An 18,514-nucleotide genomic window follows, 5' to 3' on the forward strand; every position below is an offset into this window, starting at 1 on the left:
ATGTAGTATATTATTTTATCTTTTGTTTGTCAAAGGACAATGCAATGTGTTGAAATTTGATCCATCAGAAAAATACTGTCATCTTCACGTATAATTAACGTTTAATCCGCACCACCTAAATGTCCAAAAATCAACAACAGTGCGATTTTTAAGGCATTTTCTGCCTCGCATAACCGCTATGTGGAAATAGTTTTCACCGGCTGTTTTTCCGAACTTAGGTACACGACTTGGGAACATTCAAGAAATAAGTAAACACATTCCTTAACGGCAATGCACCTGCAAGTTAGTCACTTTGCATCAGGTGAGCCTCGTGCTCGTTTTCCAAAAATGCCATAAAAAAGAAAAACTGTAACGTAAACCCTTATTTTTTAGTCTAGACAACTCTTTTTATTATTTAAGTCATTTAGCAATCAAACGATCCGGCTTGATGTAATCCAATGTATCAGTTATGCAAAAATCCATGAGATATTTATAAGAGTTTTTTATTTCTTAATTATAAACCACATTTTTAAATATATTTAGTAAGTAACTTTTGTAATGTTAAAGTAAAAGTATACCAGCTGAATTTTAAGCCTATGTATATGTATAAAAAAGTGTGGACATAAATTTTCGGCTTCTCCCCAAGTCTTTCCGTTCGTTCGGTTCGTTCCGTTTCACTCTTCAAAACAATTTTGAGCTTATTGTGGTATTGTCGCATATAAGAAATATCTCTACAAAATCAAAGTCAAACTCTCACGAGTCAGTCGATTGTTTTTGGACAAATGCTACTCTTTTATGTTTGAAGCCGCAGGCGATAAGTAAAATATGAAAAATGATATAATCTACATCAATTGTTTTTGTAATCGTTCGGTATTGATATGGTTTGAACGAACAAAATATATCGCTTAAAGGATAATCTAGAATACGAGAAGTTGAGTACTTTCTCAAAACTTGTAATCCACATGATGTCTCATAATGCAATCGCAATCTTCCTTTTTATCGCCGCGCACAAACATCCGGTTACACTTCGTCGAAGCGCGCCAGATTGCACGCTTGCTGACAATTGAAATCCCGCTTTCATGACCTGTCCGACAGATTGTGTATTATTTTTAGTTGTTTTTTTATAAAAACATAGATAAACAAAATCGACAAAAGTATCATTTATTTTTAATGGTATTAATAGGTCAATTAAATTTGTTTTGTTAGTTTTCGATTTTGCTATGAAAAGGAAAAAATATGATATTTAAATATACAACAAGCAGTAATTGTAATACTAATATATTACATATTATTTCTATGAATTTTTTATATGGTACAGTCACGTACAAACAGACGCAAAAACTAATAAGCAGATAAAACAATAACAGTAGCACTATTATGTAAATCGTTTAGCACTTTAATATTTTTTTTATAAATATCTTAAATTTTATTCTATACCTATATCCTAGGTGTAGTCATATATTATTATTCAATTTTAAACATTATTTACTATGTAACAACATTCAACATTAACAGCCTATAAATTTCCCACTGCTGGGCTAAGGCCTCAATTCCTTTTGAGGAGAAGTTTTGGAGCATATTCCAATACGCTGCTCTAATGCTGGTTGGTTACATAGTACATATGGCAGAATTTCGTTGAAATTATGATTTTTGTTTTGCTTCACCGCCAAGCACGAGATAAATTATAAACACAGATTAATCACATGAAAATACAGTGGTTTTTGCCTGGGTTTGAACGCGCAATCATCGGTTAAGATACACGCGTTCTAACCACTGGGCCATCTCGGGTCTACTAAGTAAATATAATATATTTTTAATGAGAAGTATCCATGGCGATGAATATATATATATATCATATATATATTTATCATGAAAATAGTCTATACTATGTTTAATACGGGACGTTTGCGATAGATCAGTCAGGGTTATATCGTAAATCAATTTAACAAGCGTTCGTACCCTAAGTAAACTCTCTTAATCGAACAAACAATATCAAAACATAAAAATGTCCCGTGCCCCTCAAATGTCCTTCATCATGTTTGAGATTGAACCGGACACTTCGAAACGAACATATACTTATTAAGTGTTTATATGTGTATCTATCCTAGGTACTAGGATTCGATCTACATAAAATATACATATAAATATTTTATAACTGGTACTACCCGTCGGTAAATGTAAGGGTATATATACTGTATATTTATTTATCATAATTGAAAATTGAACTACAATCAACATTTCCCAAAAATCGTTTCTTAGTGAACCTTAACATTACAAGTCTATGGTTTGTAGCCTAAGCTGTGAATTATTAACCAGCCAATAGTTAATGTTTGATAACTCTATCAATCCTTGGTACACATGATAAAAATATGCACAATTAAAGTTAAGGTTTTATTTAACCCGTGATATATTTAAGTAAATACAAATGTTTATACACTGTACATATAATATAAACAATATAATATACTCTGTACCGAGTTAAGCGAGTTCTCCGCCTCCTTGTCCTCTAATATTAACTTTACCGATCCTGCACACTCATCATCATAATTTAACTGCTTATTACGTTCAAGTAAAGTCAAAAGTCTTTCACAATTTTGTTGCTTACTTGCTTGTAATTCTAATCAAGTGAATATTTATTCAACTAAGTATGTTTCAATCTTAATACAGATATTAAGATTTTCACGTTACAAAAGTACGGCAGATAGATCTTGGAGGTGATTAATTTAATATAAATATTTAATCTAATATAATAATGCATCTTTCTTCTTGTGGAACATTTTCCATGCAAATCGATCGATTATGAATATCAGGTTTATTCCATGCATGTTTTTTAGTTTTTATTAATGTTTGGAGAATCTTTTATTATCAAACATAACAATAAAATAAGCTAATTGTTCCTTGTAACTGGATTTTAATATCTATGGTGAAAAATTTGTTTCGCTATTAAGAGAATATTATTAATTTAACTCAATTACATCATATAAAAACAAAAATTAAAATCCTATTTACATGTACACAACAGTAATCTATTCGTAGAAAGTACTTTGTACATTGAAATAAAACTAGTTTTTAACGGATTTAATCGCGGACAGTCTGCCCGTGACCACGAACACTGCAAAGGGCTCGAAACGTCGGGATGTTAAAATAATTAATATACGCGATTAAATCCGTTAAAATCTAGTTTTATTTCAATGTGTAATAATCGCGAAAATCTAAGACAACATTAAGTACTTTGTAATTCTATGAATAGTTGTTTTTTAAGCCCAATTTGCTTTACAATAAGAAGTGAGTTCTTGGATGACGGCACACCTTGAAAATGAATCGTCTTCTGGCTATTTGTTTGTTATATTGTTTTTTTTTTGTAAAAACCTCAGTTTTTTTGCCGCTTCTTCTCAATAAGACATTTTCTTTTCCGAACCGGTGGTAGTTTTTATTTTGTCAATCAATAAGTAAGTTTCATTAGGACAACAGACAGTAGATACAATATTACATCAAAATAAAAAATAAATTACATTTCAAAATTATCAAGGCAAAAGTTCTACTACTTACAGTCACTATCATATTGTACAATATGTATTAGAAATATAAAATAAATAAAAGCAATAATTAGAGATAAGAAGTTATAATACATTTTTTAACTATTATATAATTAATAAAACCAATAAAATATTCATAACCATCAAATTATAAATGACCACAAATAAAATTCTTTATTTTTCGATTGAACTGAGGGTGACATGGTGGTATCGTGACATGTCTAAATCTTTTAAATTATTGTTATATTTAATCGATGTTGATTTTATTTGATTTCATAAAAATAACTCAAATTGTCTTTAGGCGAAAATGTACCTATAACGTAAGAAATCCTCACGAATGCTGCTTCGCCACTTCACCTTCACTAGCAGCACATTTAACTGAAAAATGGTAGAGCAATGACTGATCGGTTTTGTAGTTGTATACAATTTTTATTATAATACTAATTTGATATGACCAAAGAATATCGAACAATCAAAGTTTAATAGATCTATCGCATTAGTGCCAGCCCTATGAATGTTTTTTGGGAATTCATGTCTTGTGTATAAGGCTAAAGTAATAGTTAATTGCTGTCACTCGGTTGTTAATAATGATGAAAAAACCGGGTTTCAGTCAGTCAAGTAGTCTTTGTAAGCAGTAGCTTCATCAGCTTCCAATAAATTCCGTATCCTGGATATACTTTTATAATAATTAGGTCATAGTGATACAACATTTTGATATGATGAGATCCAGTGAAGAAGCAGTATTGGGGATCCCTCAAGCGGTAGGTAATCCTCACGTCGCATTCATAGTCCAGACGAAATCCATAATCCAATTACGCTCCAGCCTCCAAACTGCACTCGGTCGGGACTTACTGCTGTCACACTGGATGTGACAATGAAAGCGCGAAGGTTTTATTTGAATCGCAAATAGCATTCAATAATTTGAAATGACATCTTACTTAAATTGATATTATACTGCATATATTCTTTTAAAAAATAATAAATCTAAAAAAAATCCTTTCAAATTGCAACTTTCTATATAAAAATATCATGCTATCTAACCCTACGTTAAGTTAGTTTTAATCTAATAATATTTGTAATTTGCTACTGAAAATAATCAAGGAACGTCGGGCCGTTACGATTACAAAGATGTCATAATCGATACAAAGCGACTATCAAATAATTAAAATATTAAGTGTAACTAAAAAAAAAATATCACTTCTAGTGCAATTAGTTAGCGAGAAATTTCGTAGAGCTGAGCTCAAGCGCCAAGAGTCGAGAGGCGTCGAGCACCTGGACGTGACTATCGACTGCCGTAATCTGCGCTTGCCTTTAGATATACCTCATACGATACACTTCAAGAACCAACGAATATTGGAATTTCAAGCTTTTAAATTAGACAGAAGTAACAAGGTTTTTTTATAACTCTACAAAGTTATAAATAAACTTGTTACTTATTTTTCCTGATTAAAGGGTTAATAATGATTATTGGGATATTAGACGCTTTTACACAACAGGATCCCAGAAGCAGTATTTTTTTTTTAATTTGACTAATAACTAGAAACTAACAACCTCATATATTAACTCCTAGAAATGAAACGGTTACTGTCAAACTTTATTCACTTACGAGCTTCAAAGACAATATATTATCAAACGTAACTATGTTACTTGTATGAAGATATTTTATACTTGATTTGATTAAATTAAAAGCTATTTTAAGTATTATTTTATCAGACTTACAATGTCCTGTAGCTATTCCTTTTTTTTTAACTTGTATTGTAAGGAACTAAATCAAAGTCCCTTCAAAATATCCTATGGATTTTAGATTTGGCATGGCGATTCAGTTCCGATGACAAGGTATTTTTTAATAAAGATGATCTGATTCAATGCCCGAGATTGGCTCCAGACGAGGAAAACATCGGCGAACAGTATAAAAACAAAAATTGTTTATAAATATTTCATTTTATCATAATTGTTTTATTTACCATTATGACTTAGCTGCTGCTCTCAAGATTAACCTTGACTTGCAAATTCCTGAAGACTGACTGTTAATAGTTTGGTAGTCAGAGACGAAATTAAGAATGCGTATTTCATTGTGATAAGCGTTTATAAGTGCTATCGTGATGAGATCGTAACTGATCAGCGTCCAATAGCACGGACACTTTTTTTTAAAGTCTAGCAATATAATATATGTATACTGTATGTATACTCGTGTAGGGCTTTTATATCATATAAAATTATATAATGTTACAAAAAGATGTATTTGGTTTATTTCGAAGTTTATTTCATATAAATAGAAACAAGAAACAGTAATAAAAATTATTGCTGCTTAGCGGTATCAAGACGTGCTCCACTTACGAGTACGCGTGCCTACTCCTATGTACGTGGATGTATACCGGCCACATCCACGTACTCGACGAATACTATATATATTTTTCTAAATAAACAACAAGTGTTCCCTTTATAAAGGTAAATAAATAAGATGGTATTTACTTTTCTCACACAAACTTATTTATAATAAATAATAAATCTCTTAAATAAATCATTTTCGATTCGTTTGATTGAAACACTCATACGTCGATTCACTTCACTTCCATTTTCCAGCAGTTAATTGATTGACAAGTATTTACAAGAATGCTCCATAATTGGACTCTCAGTCAACGGTGACGCGTCGATAGGTCTATGTAAAAAGTGTCTGCGCCGACCAGGAGGGTTTTTGAATTTTAAACGGTATTCAAGTGGTCTGTCTGCTTTGAATCATATCTACGAATTTCAAATATTTTTCTGTAAAAAATCTGTTTTGCATTTATTTGTTTTTCACAGATTCGTTTCTTTATTAAAGATAATTTTATGTTGTTGAATTTTGTATCACAGCAATAAAGATAATTAACCAATGTCATACATATATTTAAACAATTATATAACATATTTGTAACCAATACACTAACGCGCTGTGCTTTACGTGACAATAATGAATTAAACACCAATAGCCATTCTGGTTACACTCTTGCATGATTACCAGTTTAAATTCACAAAATAGAATAATCATTTGTATCGTGATATCCTATATCAGAGAACCTTTTTCGTTTTGCATTTCAAATTCCCTAACATTGAAACGCTTTTAAGACCATTAGACAATAGTTATGTTCGTCAAAGGGTCGACAGTCGCCACCGGGGTTTCAGTGACATTGTCCTCGTGCGAGACGTCCCCGAGTCCGGAACACAATCATTAGTGTGCTCACTCAACGTGAAACCGATTTCATCCCCCACGAGTGCGCCTCTTTGAAACTGGCGCAATATTGTCGAAAGAAGGAAAACTCCTTAAGAGAAAAAAAATATTGCCCGACTCGCGGCGAAGAAAATGAGAACGGAATGTCGAGAGGCAATCGAGCGTACCAGTCTTACCAGCCAATATGCTTCCACGTTTACGTTATCGCTGACTCTGCGAAAGGAAATACTTTGCCCCTAAACGAAAACGCGAAGCGAACGGATTAGACTTCTACCGCCCGCGGTTGTAAACTCGAGCGCCTGAAACAACTTCGTTACAACTCCGCTGTTTTGTTTCTGGTCGGCAATATTAGTTTTAGTCAAAAAGCTATTTTTCAACCCGCCGTCGAAAGGCTTGTAAAGTTTTCTAATTTAACAAATTCACTCTCGATGCTTCATGAAGTCCCGCTTTAGGGCTCTAGACAAGACACGTCGAAGTTTTACGAATGTTTATTGAAAGGAATAAACTTCGAAATACATCGACTAATATTTTTCGTTAAATGATTTGTTATTTTATGAATGTCTATATTTATGGTGTATTTGTATTTTTACTAGGTATTACTTTTCCCCGAGGAAGGTTGGGCTCGTAGTGCCTCTTCGTCGTACTGGACGCTGCAGCCTTGCTGGTGGCGGCGGTCACGGTGCAAAGTGGTCGAAGTAGCCGGCACAAGAAGGTATAACATAACACAGTATTATATTGGTATTTATAAGTTTAAAATATTAAATTAACACAAAAATAAAAACTGCGACCGTAATTTAACACGGGAAGCTATAAAGCTATAAACACCCAAAACCTAATTTAAAAAGAAATTTAATGTTTCTATGCCTGAGTGAGGAAGCAGTTTATCATATCGTTGGTCGTCGGACGTGCTTTTCGCAATTAACTGTACATTCAGGTAAGTGCTAAGCCGTGGTTTGACAAACGGCGAGAACACGCCGGGAGAACGCCGAGCCGACACTATCTCATGATCGCAGCCCTAGAGTCGCTTTATTAGTTTATTAATGTACAGTTAAAATGAATAAAACGTTTTAATAAATTTTATAATATTATGTGATTTATAAATATGTATATACTTAATGTCAAAAATAATTCATAACATTAAGAATTTAAATACATTTTATTCCAATGCCAGTTTGTTTATATTATGCCTAATCATTATTTATGACGATTCTTCTTTATTTATTATATAAATTACTAGCTACAATGAAGTGCTAACCTAACGAATAAATGCGAATTATGAAAGTGTTAACAGAATCTAAATTTTTAAAAAGTTAAAAATCGAATTCAAGGTGAATTTGTTTCGTTCTCTTCAGAATATTTACCTTAAATTTTCTCTGTAATTTCCGTTGACATAATCTGTACGTAAACTGAAAAGTAGCGGGAACGTGCCGTAAATAAAGATGGCGCAGGCGCCAAAGGGCTTAGCAGGAATAAGATACTATTTATTAGGCACACCTTCGCTGGCTCACAGAAAATTTCTCTTTGCTTTACTACGTCGTATACTTGTTCAACGACGTTTCGCGATGTGAAGATTTTATTATTATTTTATTGCGAAGGGATTTATCAGAACAACGTGTACACGTACAAGTGTATTTTACAAATAAATTAATTATACAAGATTTTATTGGAACACTAATTTGGAACACCGATTGTTAATTCATATTTGGCGTATACTCTCAGTTTTATTTAAATGATCCGTATTTCGATAGCGTTACACAATCGTGATTATTTGTATTTCGATAGCGTTATACAATCGTGAGAAAATTAATTGAAAGTTTAAATTAATATTCACTACTTGTAAGTGTAACAGAGCCGTTGTGAGAAGAGATTCCTTAGCTGCGATAGAGAGAATTAAACGACAACGGGACTGTTAGCGTTAACGATTATTGCCGCTCGACTATTTTGCTTAAACGACACGTATTTCATGATAAAACCACCCTTAACATCTTTATAGTTTCGACTATTTATAGGCATGCTTCCTTCCGTACTCATAGGTAAAATGTTTTATTTTATAATATGCCCAGAATTATATTTAAATAAAAGCATTGTATATTAAAAAATTAAATAGCTCGGCAAATTGATAACCGAAATAGACATACAATTGAATTTACGTTTATCTTATATGAATAAGTAAGTGTTATTGTAAACATATCATTTTATGTTTGAAACGTCAGAGAATGCATTACTTACCGATTTTCAATTTTCTACGAATAGCAACTGTTCAAAAATTTCAGAAAGAGGAAATATGGCTCAAATTGCTTTGCATTGCATTGAAGTCGACGTTTCTAGAAGCGTTTCAATTTTAGTTTGTTCCTTCTTTGTTTCGTAGTGTGACTCGTTTCCAGATTTGCGACTGGCTTACAACACGTAGCGACGTGACACCTAATTTTACAGTCTCATTCAAACACCGCTGTTTCAGCAGCGTGGAGGTTACGTGTCGCAAATAAACTGAAAAACGTAGAGGAAAGACATCGACGTTTTTAATTCATCTGTGGGAAGCTGTAGGGTTGTGCGAAATGTTTTGGGCTATTAAGCGGTCGGTTGCCATTACATCGGCTGTTAGGACTGCGACGTACGTGTTGGATCTGCGCCCTAGTAACGGAGCTACGTGATCCGCATTAGGAATACGCTACGCTATTTGTGGGCAAGGCAACGTAAATTTCTGATTCTTTAAAATTACAAATAAATCGCCTTAAGCATCGATGTTTTATGAACCTGTCATAAATACCCAGATAGTCAGTTACTTGTTCGGCACTGAAATAACGGCTCGTATTTTTTATATAAAATAATAATTGCTATTTGGTATATACTATTTGCCAATGATGGTTAAACTTTTGATGTTCTAACTATCTTTTGACGGTTCATATAAGTGTATATCGCTTAGTAGATCAATCTATACAATTAGCATTTTTCCTATGCATATATATTATGTCACAAATAATGCTTTTAAAATCAATGACTTTCAAATAACAAAACTATTTCTTTTTTTACTTACACAGGCATAGCACTCATGCGCGAATGGTGGTAAGCGGGGTCAATGCGGTGTACATCGTTGGCACTTTCAAACATCTTGGCACTGACGCCGATTTTAAGGTAATATCGGCATATTATGATTCCACCCTACACATACTTATGGCATTCCTCACATTCGAATTACAGAAACAAAGCGTATTTTAAATATTTTTTTATAAAAAAATATTTTTCATTACAGCAAAAAAAAATGTTGTACATAATTATGATTAATCATTAATTGAACCTGCCTATACACTTAATCAGCATTTACGAAGATTAACGACCTCCATAACGCTTACGAATTAGACGTAATTACTCTAATTAAGGCTTACCCAAGTCTAGCACAGGATAAGCTAATTGCCAGAACTCACGAAAGAATGTCTATCTAGAAACGAGGCCATCTATTGAATAATGTACTTTTATTTTATCTACCCAAAACATATTTAATTCCTGGGTTCTTGGATTGAATGCTATATATAGCACGTATAAAGCATTAACTGAATTAAACACAACACACGATACGAAATCTAATATTATCTAAACATATATTATAATATGTAGGGAGTTCTAGTTTGTTTAAGAGATTCTCAAAAGAGTACAAAATAAATCATATTTTTATGTTAAACTAGATACTTTACTTCTGCATTTTATGAAACATAATATAACTATATGCATTTAATATTAGTGTTATCAAAAATAACAAGTAATTATATGAAGTAATATAATAGATTTATATTATTTGTTTGTACCTACATATTTTACATAATATCTATTTACAGTTATACCTAACCACAAACGTCACTCAAGCTGACTTCAATATGGGCTATACGATGACGGGTACTCTGGAACGTGGCAGTCGCTCCACTAATAACTTCCAAGTGACACACTTTGCCGTCCTGCGTCGATGCGATCACGAATCGCACCACCTGAAAAACACTTAGAGCGTCCACGCTAACGTGGTACCACCTGTAGACGTTAATTCTCAAATTCAAAGTTAATTTAATCTTTCTCTATGCTTAATTCTAGTTTATTATTTATGGCAAATTGTTCATATTTTACTACGCAAGGTATGAATAACAAAGGTAAGATATTGTTATTACTAGGTACTATTACTACTGAAAGTATATAATTGATTTGTTTCGTTTTTTAGTTGAAAATTTGCTGCTTAAAATTAGATTAAGTGGATGATCTCATATAGATTTTGCTAGAAATTTAGTCTAAGTATATTGCCAAGCGATATTGTGATGTTAAGATTGGAATAGTGGATAAAACTAATCATTTCCGAGTCATTCCCGACGGAAATGTAATTATAACTAAAGTTACTGGTAGTAGAATAAATTTACATGATTTTCAAGTATTTAATTTATATAAATAACTAAGTAGTGGACTTGCTTGATAGATGAGTAGATGTCATAGATACGCGAGTTATTTTTGTAAAACTATAATAAAGATTGATAAGGTACGTCTTTTGAAGTCCATTCGCTGTGTAATTATTGTACGGTAACTATAGTATGAGTTTAAAGAACGGAGATGAATATGTGTAGCAATCTGGATTGTTCATTGTAATTACGAGTAATTAATTACTAGAATGTAAAATATTAAACGTGTCAGGAGTCGAACGTACCTGTTGTAATGCACATATTATGTTCTAAGGATGTGTTTCTTTGTAAATAGTTTGGATCGACTAAGGTCAAGTTTGATAAGGAATGGAATTCATTTTAAAATGGCTGTGAATGGGATATGGTGTACCTTTTGTTCTTTTCGTTTTGAGGATCATTAATTTTAAGTCATCGAATTAATTTTATTATTAAGGGTTTTCACCATATTTCACATAAAAATCAAGGACATATTAAGTATATTCATATTTCGATGAACATTATTTATATTTATTTTGTTTAATTTATTTAAAGCGATATTTTTGTTAATAAAAGTTTATTTTATACCGAACGGAAATGGTATGTTGAGGGTAAATAAATGGTTTTTAACATGGTATGATGTTAATATAAACAAAAATGTTTAATTTTATAATCTTTTTTTTTTTTTATATCGTATATTTCTTGGATTTGATTAACATATTAATACGCAGTATTATTTAAGAAGAAAAATGATGAATCATTAATGTAAGATAACTATAAATCGAATACAATAAAAATATTTCATGTGGAAAGAGTCGGTCATGAGATTAAGCAACTTCAAAAACTTCCCACATTATATTTGACGCTGACGCAATATTTCTTACATTGTCTTTTAATAAGTACTTCAAACACTATAATTGCAAAAGGTAGTTTGATAGATCATAAGGTAAGGTGTCCGTTATTGATAATGTCTATAAATCAACTAATCTAAGAATTAAACGTCCAGTATCGCACTCCCTCCAGTGTTTTATACACATCATTTTGTACAAAGCTAGGAGTTTTTAAATTTGCTCCATTTAGCTTAAGAATTCTTAATATTCTATGAAATCAATATTTAAAAAAAAAAACTTCCTAAATAAGTAACGACTTTTAGAATCCAAAAATAAAACCCATCTCGAGCATAAATAGAAATGCTTTATATGAAATAATTTGAGTGAAAGCAATGTAGACAGTAGCTCTGTACTAATCGAAAATATCTTAGACCATGTTCAAAAAACGTTGATAATAACATTTAACGCCTATTATTATTTTTTGCATATTATATTATAATTTTGTACTACGTAAATATTTGTATAATATAAAATATTCGTAAGATATTATCAAGATTTAGTTAAGCAACTAGTATCTAATTGCTAAATGTTATTATCTTTTACAACGACGGACGGACTCTATAATAATATTCACTACATTATTTTTGTTTTTATCAGAACATAAATGTATAATTATTTTCTATCAATCATTTAATATAATCTGATATCTGGCTCCGTTTATATTAGTTCAAACAATGAAACATAATATTGAATTAATTTTGATATAAATTAATTAGAGCAGTCACCTTATTACTATAATTGGATACAATTGATTTAATTAATGGATAATAAAAATCGAAATGCTTAACGAGTGACGTAGTTTTTAAATTAAACGATTTAGAAAGCTAAATATTTGTTTGTATTCAATACAATTCAATTCTTTACTTAATCAATGGCTTTAAATATGTTTCGTTGTAATGTAACTTAAGAACTTAAGTAACTTAAGGTTGTGAGGTATTTAAAGTAGTTTTTGTTGTTATATATGTAATGTGGTAATTATATAACAAAAATATTTGGTACTTTTTTGTTATTTTTGTAAAAAACTATGAATATATTATTGTATTATTTAATTTTGAAATGTGTTTTTATTTTGTTATCTGTGATAAATATATGTTTGTATTTGCTAGTGATAATGGATTTATTTTCGGTCAAATAACTACGACAAAATCAAAATGTAAGTTTCATATCGCCATTATTAGTTATAAAATTTGATATTCAACAACAAGGTAACGTTATATGCATATTTCCAATTTACTTCTATTATTTTGAAATTAAACACATATTCCAAAATATACACTCTTAATTTAATACATATGTGCTTTAAATTATTAGGTACTTTTTATTAGATTTTAATACTAATGTAGGTATTATATTTAATTAAGTTTTTTTAGCATATTATGTAATGTATAGTTTTATATATTTTACTTCTATTTAAAACAAAAATGATCTCAGCTATAATGTATAATTAGAATGCCGCTCAAATCAGTTTCATAAAAGGTAGAATAAGTAATGTTATTGTAATACAAGTGCCAAGAACTTAGGGAGCTTTTATCGTAGGTCTCGATTAATTTTATATAACATTAGGATATTGTAAATACATTCGCTTCTTTTATGTCGTTACTTGCGTACTGATATTTACTACCGATACTATTAATTAAATAAACTGTATGAATGTAAACTTGTGTTTAACTTTCCAATAGAATAAGAACCGTCTTCAAATAATGGCCTGAATTTTTATATGAAATAAAACTTAAATAAGCCAACCATCAAAACCATTCAAATGGACTCATCAATCGATTCGTTACCAAGTACATACATGTATATATGTATGAGTACCTACACACATAAAAACAAATTATATACATATACAGACGCATTGTCATCCTCCTACTTCAAAGTCGGTTTAAATATATTTAACACACTGCACACAATCAAACCTTTGTTGCAGTCTTCAACAAGTTTTTTGAATTGAAATTTTACATATTGGATTCCGATGACAATGGATTTTTATGGTAAGCTTGACGTCATTCTACATTCAAGATTGGCTTCAGGCGAAGGAACTATCCTCAACAATCAAAAGCATTTTTTTATAAAACGGATATAAAAAGCTATATTTAATATTAGTTTATTGTAATAAGATATTCTAAATACATCTACGTCATAACGTCACAATATTTATATCATGTAGGTAACATAATACGAGCATCGTAGGAAACTATCAATTACTAATCACGGAGTAATCAATAGTATCTACGGATACGGAAAAAATATTATAAATAATAACATATAATTAATTCAAATACGATAATTTAATAAATACACATATACGAGATGCATGTATCCCATACTTATATTTATACATCAAAACTTAAATTAACAGCCCTATAATGTCCTAAGACTGGGTACAGGCCTCGTCTCCTCTGAAGTAAAGTCACAAAAAGTTTTAGAGCACTGCTTCATTACAGTTTATACGGAGAGTTTCATCTGATACATGAATGATCACAATGGATGAATTATGAACACAAATTATTCAGTTAAAAACTTAGTGCTGCTTGCTCAAATTTCAATAGTCTTCGGTTTTGATCCACACATTCAATTAAAACAGCTGGGTATCTCGAGTCTCGAATCTATTGCATCTTCTAAGATGTGCTACATAGTCGTACGACGTTCTATATAGTCAAATGTTATAATACGAATTATATTTACAGTTACAAATCGGAAAAAGTATACAAGTCAACGTAGGAAAATATATAACAGAATCTAAAATAATATCACAAGAACAATAAAACTCGACATTGTTCACCGCAAATTGAAAAAGTGAACTCAATTACTATAGACTGGGTGTTGTCAAAGTCAACCCCGTCCCGGCAATACGAACTCTTCACCCTCGCCTCTATTACTCATATTATTTACAATTTTGTTATTATCAGTAGACATTTGTTTGTTTTCAGTATTAGTAACAAAACCAAAGAAAGTGATGTATACATATAATATTCTGATTTGACCTGCATCATTAGGTTAGTGTCATGTTCGAATGCAGGTCCACGTTCAAGTCCTGGTTGACCCAATAAAATATATTAGGTTATAATGGAAATTCTCATGTCACATGGTCGTGCACGTGCACAACTATATATCCTGCGCAGTTAGTGGATAATTCGCTAATCTCGAAATAATATCGAAAAATGTATTAAATAAATTATTAATTTACTTTTAGGCTGAAACACGGCACACAGACAAATAAGTTATCCCTTTTAAAATAAATACACGAGAGGTGATTTTACAAAAAATATTTAAAAATCGAACCGATTTCAGTAATGGAAATCCACTCACATTACATACGAGTAATTCAATTTATTACTAACCTGTTTTCTTACACATTTTCCTTCACTTACTGCAAATCATCGTCGTCATAAGAAAGGAAAACGCAAGTCGCGTCACCTTTGGTAATACCAATAATAGATATTGATATATTTTTTAATATAAATATATAAATTTACCATCATACAAATTTTCTGCTTTTAAAAAAATACAATTCGTAAGACATTTATTTTATAAATAGTAAACTACAATTACTAACTAAAAATATGTTCCCTTATTATATTAATTGAATTCGAATGCATATAATATTAATGGCCTCATATAATATTAGGATTTAAAATTGTATGAAGCCTTTGAACTTGTCCGAGACACGACTCTGTCATAAATTTCCGTCACATAAATACATTGACGACTCGACGCATGAAGTTGTCTGTGTTTGAGCACAACTATATAACGTAAGTTTAAACTTTAATTATTCAGTCATCGTCCACGTTTCATAGAGAATGGACTTCAAAGGCAAAGTCGTTTTAATCACGGGTGCAAGCGGTGGCATCGGAGCTTGTTGTGCTCTACATTTCGCCAAACTATCTGCCAAATTGGCTTTAGTTGGACGCAATGAGAAAAAACTTAAAGAAATTATCGACCGCTGCGAAAATGAAAGCGGCGACAAACCGTTAAAAATTATTGCCGATATAAGCATAGATGATGACAACAACCGCATAATCACAGAGACAATAAATTTCTTCGGAAAGATCGATGTACTGATTAACAACGCAGGAATGCTGCTCATGGCCGGATTAATGGATGATATTACGAATTACGATCGCATATCGGCGACGAATATTAGAGGTACATACCTGTTAACCCAGCAAGCCGTACCACATCTGATTAAGACTAAAGGAAACATAGTTATCGTATCAAGTATACTGTCAAGCGTTCCCATGCCGGCCTTGATGCCTTACTGCATGACTAAAGCCGCACTCGATATGTTTACGAAATGCGTCGCGCTGGAAATGGCACCTAAGGGAGTGAGAGTGAATTCCGTGAATCCGGGACCAGTTGCTACGAATCTGTTCGTGGCGGCCGGTATAAGTGACGATCTGAATAAAGGTTTATATGAGAGTATGAAAGAATCGATACCCCTAAGGAAGATAGCGACGGGTGAGGATATCGCAAATATGGTGGTTTTCCTAGCTAGTGATAGTGCGAGTTGTATAACCGGTAGTTTCCATGTCATGGACTGTGGCCTTCACCTTGGTGATCCTATTATCCATGTATAAATGCTTCATGAAGCGAGTGAAAAATTTAAATTTTTTTCTTTTTTATTTTATGGGAAGCACCGCATTTGCGACACGTCACAGGTATAACACGATCGTTTTAACAGAAGCCCGCGAAGTTTTCACTAATATGTAAATAAAATATAACAGTAAACATAGGGCGCTAGAAGTAGCATACTATAATAACATTTTATTTTATAGAGTGGTGTATTATTTGATGTGAATTCTGAGTAAATTATTTGTAATTGATGTAAGTAATTAAAGTATTATCAAAAATGTGTACTGTTTAACTTATTTATCAGTGATTTTCTTTAAGTTATAATCATAATAAATATAGGGTATATATGTAAGGTGTATATTTGTTGATTCAAACTTTCTCCGCAACAGGAGAGGCAGCTTTTGCTCCGGAGCCAATAATTGTTTCTGTATAATGTATATAGACATCATATGCCTAGTGATTTTATTGTCATATCTGTCACACCATAATTCCAGTAAAGTGGGAGATTATATCAGGATTAAATGTAAACTATTTTATTTATGATGTTAGCACAACATTTTGAAATATAAATCCAAATCAAAGCTAACTGTGTTTAAAAACGCGTGACTCCTTTATAACTGAATATGTAATATAATCTTAAATTAAATAATACTAAATATAATTAATTCAGTTTAAAATATTCTTAACTCACATTTCAAAGTAATTCGTTCCTCCGTTAAGAGAAACAAAGCTAGAAATATTAAAATATGTTAAGTATCGTATCGAGAGACGTAACAAAAGCTTTTCGGTGAAGATAAACAAAAGTACTGCGGTTACTCTGGAGGTCCGTTGAGACTCGTTGGAATTGTTCTTCTTGTATTTTCACCTGAAAATTTCTTCCTTTTAAGTATCTGTGGTAATATTTTTGGTTATCTCTTCATCGCCCTCCGATGTGCCGCAATTTCTGCGTTATCTGGCATTCACTCCTTCGTATAATCTCATCGCTAATTGATTGAGATACTTATACATATAGAGAAGAATCTCTCACTTGTTTTTTCTCGCGTTTTTATTTTGTTCATAAATTGTATTTAGTAATTAGTTAAATTGTATTACAAAATAACGATATCTAATAATGTTAGCTATGTATACGCAATAAAAAGTAACATATATACTAATAAATACTTCAGTCGTAAAAAATGTCTGTTGCGTAATTTAACAAACATTTGTAAAGAAGTAGATTATTTAAAGGCACCATTAAATAAATTTCCTCTATAATAAAGAATGGTTCAAAGTCCCCCTGAAGAATTTGAATTACAATCATAATTTAATTCATCGATGAATAAAAAATAATGAATATATTATATTAATATTTTTCGCATCAGATTGTATATCAACAACAGATTATACCATGAGTTATCGTCATATTGAAGGTTATTTCGTAAGAATACGAAAGAGTAATTTATTATGGGTTTATATTATGTTAATATACTATATTATACAGCACAAACTTAAAGTACAAAAATCTTATGACTAAAAAAAAGATAATATTACTAAAATTGTTTTTAAAAAAAAATGATGTGTTGTATAATATTACGGGCGGACTTATGGCTAATAAGCCATCTCTTCCAGACAGCCCAATCTGAGGGAGATTTTAAAAAACATAATCTGGGTAGGCGGTGCTGTCATAAATTTACATACAAATATTTACACACTAATACTTATATTTAATACATATATTAATATATACATTATATATGACTATAACACACTAATAAATATATTAAGATAATAAAATGTTACAATGCAAGGAAAATAAATTAAAGTCATCTAAATTTTTGTTTAGGTAATAATTTTAACAGTTTTTTTAAACATTCAAATTGATTTGACTTTTTTTATTTTTACTTGAAGATATCCCATAACTATGGCCTGTACAGTAAACGGGTG

At 31.2% G+C, this 18,514-nt stretch overlaps 2 protein-coding genes across 2 annotated transcripts in view; both read left to right on the forward strand.

The window, feature by feature from the left end:
* LOC125069753 overlaps positions 1-10,715 on the forward strand; it is a 33,770-nt gene extending 23,055 nt beyond the window's left edge. Inside the window, exons 2-4 of the mRNA XM_047679320.1 lie at positions 7,317-7,435; positions 9,762-9,855; positions 10,554-10,715. Of these exons, the coding sequence (XP_047535276.1) occupies positions 7,317-7,435; positions 9,762-9,855; positions 10,554-10,715 (375 nt within the window). The remainder of the gene's footprint in view (positions 1-7,316; positions 7,436-9,761; positions 9,856-10,553) is intronic.
* Positions 10,716-15,781: 5,066 nt separating this feature from the next.
* Positions 15,782-16,871, forward strand: LOC125069751 (uncharacterized oxidoreductase TM_0325-like). Its single transcript, XM_047679319.1, has one exon. The coding sequence runs from the start codon at positions 15,820-15,822 to the stop codon at positions 16,594-16,596; it is 777 nt and encodes a 258-aa protein (XP_047535275.1). The 5' UTR covers positions 15,782-15,819; the 3' UTR covers positions 16,597-16,871.
* The last annotated feature ends 1,643 nt before the right edge of the window (positions 16,872-18,514 follow it).

This window comes from Vanessa atalanta, chromosome 16 (assembly GCF_905147765.1).
Source record: "Vanessa atalanta chromosome 16, ilVanAtal1.2, whole genome shotgun sequence".
NCBI lineage: Eukaryota > Metazoa > Arthropoda > Insecta > Lepidoptera > Nymphalidae > Vanessa > Vanessa atalanta.

What these genes read in the sequence shown, in the direction of transcription:
- LOC125069751 (XM_047679319.1), top strand. Translation starts at nt 15,820, where the DNA reads ATGGACTTCAAAGGCAAAGTCGTTTTAATCACGGGTGCAAGCGGTGGC.